The sequence below is a fragment of the Rhea americana genome, unplaced genomic scaffold, assembly GCF_003343005.1.
Source record: "Rhea americana isolate MKP2758 unplaced genomic scaffold, rheAme1 scaffold_481, whole genome shotgun sequence".
Taxonomy (NCBI): Eukaryota; Metazoa; Chordata; class Aves; order Rheiformes; family Rheidae; genus Rhea; species Rhea americana.
This window is the reverse complement of record NW_028186625.1, coordinates 194,393-201,136: the sequence shown is the minus strand read 5'-3', so window position 1 is coordinate 201,136 and position 6,744 is coordinate 194,393. Positions and strand designations below refer to the sequence as shown.

The 6,744-nt window shown below is 54.7% G+C and overlaps 1 protein-coding gene and 1 non-coding gene across 2 annotated transcripts in view; one reads left to right on the top strand and one right to left on the bottom strand.

Annotated features, from left to right (window-relative positions):
- Nucleotides 1–4,688, top strand: part of LOC146589058 (uncharacterized) — a 10,517-nt gene extending 5,829 nt beyond the window's left edge. Inside the window, exons 2-4 of the mRNA XM_085316916.1 lie at nt 139–235; nt 2,221–2,412; nt 2,951–4,688. Of these exons, the coding sequence (XP_085173042.1) occupies nt 139–235; nt 2,221–2,412; nt 2,951–4,299 (1,638 nt within the window). The 3' untranslated portion in view covers nt 4,300–4,688. The remainder of the gene's footprint in view (nt 1–138; nt 236–2,220; nt 2,413–2,950) is intronic.
- Nucleotides 4,689–6,092: 1,404 nt separating this feature from the next.
- TRNAL-AAG (transfer RNA leucine (anticodon AAG)) lies at nt 6,093–6,174 on the bottom strand. The gene has a single exon. It is a non-coding gene; the product is annotated as a tRNA-Leu (tRNA).
- Between the last annotated feature and the right edge of the window lie 570 nt (nt 6,175–6,744).

Here is a 6,744-nt window from a genome sequence, read left to right as displayed (position 1 = left end):
CTGCCCAGGTAGGGACTGCCCGGCCGCGGGGGCAGGAAGCGGCTGGGGTGGTGGTGGTGGGGGTGGTGGTGGGGACACACGGACCCTGCTCTGGGGGCTCAGGCTTGGGGGCTGGTTTGCTATTTTCCTCTTTTCCAGGTGCCCGAGGCTTTTGAAGAGGTGACCGTTCTCACCGCTGATGCGCACTGGGCTCTGCCGGACCCTGGGCAGAGAAACCACCCGGCCGCGCTTGCAGGTACGGAATGGCTCTGCCCCGCTTGGGGCATCTTCCACCTCTCCCAGCCACTGCAGAAAAGGGCTCGTCTTCCTGGGGGCAAAACCCAGGGCCGCTTCCCTCCCCCTCCTCTGGCACTGCTGTTCCCAGGGTGCATTCCTCAATAATCCTCTCAGTCCCAGTTTCAGGGGACAAGGATGCCTCGGAAAGAAATGTCCTTTGGGCTTCCTTTCGCCGCTTCGCAGGTAGCGTATCCGCTGGGGAGCTTTCACCSTGGGGCTTCCAGGCTTCCCCGGGTTCGGGATCCCTGCTGCAATTGCTTTACTGTGTTTGCTCTTCCACGCTCAACGTTCCCGGGGTGAGTGTCCGCAGCGTGGAAGTAAAACGATGCATGTGGCCAGCAAGCTAGGAACCGAAAGGAGCTCTGACCCAGGAGRTAGCTGAAAGCTCTGGAAGAAGGAGTCAGCCCTCAGTGGGGCTGGGCTCCGCTGGGACGGGCAGAGCTCATGGAGCTTCCCTGGATCACTCTGTGCATGATGTTTGCTCCAGTAATTATGCATTTTTTWAATTAATATAAAGCAAGAATCAGTCTCCTAATTTCTACTTGGCTGAGAACTCAAGAGTTGAAGTGGCTAAGCCCTAACTACAGTCCTGTCTCCCTCCTGCCCCACAACCCTGACGGGRTGTGAGCAGCATTAATTGGCTTTTGCATGGGGTATGTTCCTTAGGCGTCCATCTAGCTGCCATGYGGGCTCTGAGCATCCCACCCTGGGCACGTGGATTCCCTTCTCCCCCCCCTCAGGTTGGCTTGTACCAGAGCACCATGGGCAAAAACGCTCTGTCAGCCCTGAGCTGAGTTAAAACACAGCTSTGGGTGTCCCCTAGCAGTAGGGATGCGCTGCTGGGAAACTGGGACTCGGAGCCTTGGACTCTCCTTAAGTCGAGGAGCTCCAGGCTTGCAGTGCCCTCTCCTGACAGGTCCTGCCTGCTCACCCGCCCTGGGACCTTCTCAAGGATGGAGCTGGCTCCAGGCTCCTCCTGCCAGGATACACGAACTGCAGGTCCAGGAGGGGGGCAGGCACGATGGGAACGTGATTCCAGGCTCCAACTTAGAGCACTCCAAAGGGCAAGGAAAGCCCTGGGGTTCTGGCACACACTGTACGTGTTTTGCTGCAGGCAGTGATGGGATAACGGCAGGAACAGCCCTGATTTTGCTGGCTGCKTCTTGGTTCCTTTCCAAGGAACCAAGAAGCATCTAGGGAACTTCTGGAGGCTCCGACAGTGGATAATGGGGTAGCACTTCACACTTTCAAATGTGCAACTTGCTGCTCTTTGCACAGCGCCGCTCACCCCCGCGCCCTGAGCAGCGTTTCTTCACTCGTGTGCCCGTAGCCCTTCTGCAGCGTCCTGCTCTTGAAGGAGATGTTCAGCTGCCTAAGGCCTCCGATTTGCCGGGATGCTGCCCCTTAACCTGTGCGCGTGGCCTGTGCACRTTGCTCCTGGCAAAGAGGTTTATCTCAAAGGACAGTAATGGGGTTGGTTGCTCGTGCTAGACRCCCCAAGCCATGCAGCTGGCAGGCGTGTGTCACGGCCTGGTTTTGTTTCTCTGTTTCTCCAGCCTTCCTTTTCCTCCTGCTCGATACTCCCTGAATCTTTTCCGATGGACAGCCTCTACGTTTCTCAACTGCTCTCACTGTCATTGGGCTTTTCTTGGAAAGTGGCTTTGGGGCTCGTTGCTCTCTGGTTCAAGCTTCTTTTCCCTGGGACATGCAGTTGCCTTCTGCATCACCTGGAAGTCTCTTGAGTGATGAGGGTCCGGTTGTAGATGTTCTCAGCAAACCCTTCTGGGATTGAATTCTGCCCTCCTCGGAGAGCTCTGAGCATCTGGATTTTTTTCTGTTTTGAAGAGGTCTGAGTTTTAAGGTCACAGCTACCTTTCCCGTAACGAGACATCACACACGTCCGTAATCTGCCCGGTAACGCATCACCGCTGTCTACCTGAGCAGGCTTCCCGGTGTACAGCCCTGACCTGCTTGCTCGGCTGGAACAAGGGGAAGAGGCCTGGATCCCAGACATCCAGAGCTCTGAGGAYGAGGAACCGGCGAGACCCGTCCTGAGACTGTGGGCAAGGAAAAGAAAACGGTGGAAAACCTACCGAGACCCCGGGAGTTCCTCCGGCTCCAATTCCTCTCACTCAAGTAAGGGAATTACCTTCTATCCCAACCCTGAAGCGCTCGTGAGGGCACAGCCCCATGGTGGACATCGCACCTCACCTCCAGCAAGCAGGACCTCCAGCTCCATGCTGGAAGTGTGTGTAGCTGGGAAGGAGGGTGCAGGAGCTGGAAAGCCACAGGGACCCATTAGGCATTGGCAGCCAAAAATAGCCAGTTTTGGTATCTCCTGGAAGAGGTGATCTGCTTCCCATGGGTAAACTTACCCAGATATATAAGATGTGGCAGGAACTCCCTGCTCTTATTGTGCTTCTCTCCATCCCTATTCCAGCTTCCCCCCCCCTCGAATATTCAGGCTGGGGTAGAGGCCAAATATCTTCCTTTTCTTTCTTTTTTTTCCCCCCTTTTTCTCTAGGGGAAGAAAATATGTGGGCTTTATCCCTTTGTCCCCATCTGCCTTTTGTTGTTGTTTTTGTTTTGTTTCTGCTTCCTCCACCCCCTTCTCTGTGGTTGCTTTTCTCCCCTGCACGGGAAGTGACTGGTTCTTCTCCCTCTGTCCCAGCAGGTGATGGGTCGGAGAGCGAGACGGATGATGAAGGTTCCCAGCAAGAGGATGGAGAGCGAGGGGAGCTGCACGGCGTGGCCTCGAGGAAATCCAGAGGAGGCATCTCCCCGGCCGGTGAGAGCTACCAACAGAAAAACCACTCGGGAAGGAGATCGGCTTCCTCCAGCCACGGTGGGAAAAAACATGGTTTCAAGAGCCAGTCAAGAATACACCTGGGGCAGCACAAACACGCGTGCAACAAGTGCGGGAAAAGCTTCAGCCGCGGCTCGTCCCTCAATCGGCACCAGAGGGTCCACGTGGGGGAAAAACCCTTCACGTGCTCCACCTGCGGGAAAAGCTTTGCGTGTGACTCCACCCTTAAAAGCCACCAGAAAACCCACTCTCACGAGAAACCCTACAAATGCCTCAGCTGTGAGAAAAGCTTCGCGTCCACCAAGTCTCTCAAAAAGCATTGCAAGGTCCACCTGGAGAACGGGGCCTACCAGTGCTCCGAGTGTGGGAAAACCCTCACCTCCAATTCAGCTCTTATTGTCCACCGGAGGATACATACAGGGGAGAGGCCCTATAGCTGCCCTGAGTGTGGGAAAAAATTCATGGCTAAAAAGTCCCTCAATAAGCATCGGAAGAGCCACACGGAGGGCGCGATCTTCACGTGTCCGGACTGCGGGAAAAAACTCACTTCAAACTCGACCCTCATCATCCACAGGCGAATACACACCGGGGAGAGACCCTACCAGTGCCCCGACTGCGGGAAAAGCTTCATGGCCAACAAGTCGCTCAGCAAGCACCGGAAGAGTCATATGGAGGAGGAAACCTATAAATGTTCTCAGTGCGGGGAGATTTTCACAAAGAACTCGGCCTTCGTGGCCCACCTCAGGACCCACAGAGGGGAGCCCCCCTACCCCTGCCTCGACTGCCAGGAGGCCTTCTTCGACAGCTCGTCTTTTAACAAACACCGGAAAAAGCACTTGGTAGAGAAACCCTATCAGTGCCCGGAGTGCGGAATAGGCTTCACCGTTCACTCTGCCCTCGTCCTTCACCAGAAGAGCCACGTGGGACCCAGGCCCCACGTGTGTCCTGACTGCGGGAGAGCCTTCCGGGAGAACACGACTCTCCGGAGACACCAGCGGATCCACACGGGCGAGAAGCCCTATCAGTGCTCTTACTGTGAGAAAAGCTTTCGGGCTAGCTCCACCCTCATCATCCATCGGAGAATCCACACCGGAGAGAAACCCTACAAATGCACCAAATGCACAAAGTGCTTCACGTCCAGCTCTTCCCTCATGAAGCACCGGCGGACTCACCTACGGGAYGAGGCTCTCATGGGCCCCGTGAGTCACGGTGAGTGACTCGAYGAGTGACTCCTTTCAGGCCACCTTYGGATACCCATCCCAGAGACAGTGCCCTCCCACCAGGTCCCATCCATCTGCTCGCCAGTGTGAACTTTGTTTCCGTCTGTCCCTTACTCAGAAACCCCAGATGTAGAGGAGATGCCCTCACACTTTTTTTTTTTTAATTTGTATGGTAGTGGGCAGGGGAACGGAAATTGGCTATTATTAGGGAAATTTGAGGATGGAAAGAAAGAAGGGCCCAGCCCAACTCATTGCAAAATGAGATATTGTAGATACATTGAGTGTCTGTCATCAAAACCAATGTTAACACCTCCAGAGGAGGTCACTGACGGGCTTTAAAACAAGCTGGTTGGTTTTAGAAGCTGAAGGAGGTGGCTGTGATTTGGGTGGGGGATGTCTGTGGGGCTGGGGCCTTGTGGAGGGATGAAATGACTTTGCCAGAGCTCATTGGCTTGAGAAATGCTTGTGGAGACTGAAGAGGCCGGTGGTTCTTAGCCTATCTCACAGGAACCACTGCTCCCCAGCTGTCCTCCCACTGCTCCTTCCTTTTCTTGGTCCTGAAATAATGAGTCTTCAAAAAACCCCACTGGGACATCCCAGTCTCCATGTGTGGATCACCTAAAAAAACTCAGCGCCAAAGGTCTAAAYCACAGCATTGCTGGCTTCCGAGAAGCGCCGTTCACTGCTTCCCGTCCTTCCAACTCAGACGTGGGGAAGCTCTGAAGAAGAGCTGCTCTTGGTCGYCTCATCGTGTAGTTGTGCTGAAAAAACCTCTTGTTAACTTCCCATCTAAGAATATTTAACTTTGCAAGAAAGCCCGTGCAAGCCAGCCCTGCGASCAAGGGAGCCCGGACATTTGGTCTGTTGGATCTCTTGCTTTGATGGGACGCGGTGCCAGATGTCTCTGGAAAAGTCTTTCATACGCAGATGTCGCCTTTTATGATTTCCCTGCTGTACTCACTGTGTCTTATTTGATTTTTATACTGCTGTGTTCARAATACACTGCACTGAATTTGGCGCAAATAGGACACCCTAAGTCATGGCTTATTTGTGAATTTTCTTGCTTTTAAAAAGGTGCAATAAAGTGGAACTGGGTTTCCTGGCGTGCAAAATCTTTATCAGGAGACAACACATGTTATTTTTTCTCTAATGGGACGGCACTGCTGAAAAAAGCTGCTTTAAACRTTTGCTAGTCACAGTTTACAGTGACTGAGCTTGTGTTCAATTTTTTCTCCTTTGCTTCTTGAAGCATCGTACGTAACTGGTTCTGCCCATGCAAGTCCAGATTCCGCCGGGCGATGGGATCTTCAGGACGTGGAGATGCTGTGCTCAAGGTCTGGAGACTCCCGCTCGGCAGTGATCCAGGCGCTTCCCGGTGCCAGCTCTGCCCTAAGCGGGAATTGGGCACCTTAAAAGGTGGAGGGAAGAGCTGGGAGAGTCATTTCTCTTGCGCACAGCTTGCGTTCCTCTCCGTTGCTGGATCACGCAGGTTTGTCTTCTCCAGCTCCAGCTTCCTTGTGCCTGCGATGGGGGGCTTTCCCCCAGCCTTGGTTTCCAAGGTCCAGCCTCACGTTAAAACTTCTTTTTCCAAGAGGAATTCCCTGTCTATCAACTTCTGTCCCTTGGGAGCAGCACTGAGAAGAGCCTCCAGTCTCCTTTCTCCATGGTGCTCTCCCATGTTGGTCCCAGAGATGGACGCAGCAATCCAGATGTGGCATCGACCAGTGCTGCTGCGTACACAGAAGCGTCTCGATCTCTCCCGCTGCTTTCTCAAGTGCCTAAAAGGGACCTGGCAGCGGTGGGATTCGAACCCACGCCTCCGAAGAGACTGGAGCCTTAATCCAGCGCCTTAGACCGCTCGGCCACACTACCTTGGTGAGGGAGGTTTGGCTCGCTGCAGAACGCAACACAGAAAACGTGGGGGATTGTGCAAAACTTACTCTGCCGTGTTTTTAAGGGGCTTGTGGGAAAGAACAAAACTGCTTAGGGGATATTCTGGGGGAGGACTAAAAGTGGGGAAAGGGAGGGATCAGCATGGACTGCGGAGGAGCAAAGAGGAGGGAAGGGGGATAGAAGAGGGTGGCGGTGCTTAAGCAAGGGGCACATCTCGTGTGCCTGAGCCCTGCATCCGGTCTTTGGTCTCGCTCACTCCAGCAGTCTATCCCGTATTCTTATTAAATCCCTTTTTTTTCCCCCAGGTAAAAAATCATTTTTTTCCCCCAGCAGCTGTCTTTGGCCCTTGGCCCCTGCTCCGGCCGCGCCGGCCTCGCAGCAGCCCCTCGACGGACGCTGCCCGCACGAGCTGCCTGCAGGCCCCAGCGCGCCCGGCTTCTCCCGGCTGCGGCTCTCCCCTCTCCGGGGCCGCGTCCTGCCCAGGGCTCGCAGCTGCTCTCCGGCCGTGCCCGGTGCTCTCCGTGCGGGCGGCGTTTGCAGCCGGAGCTC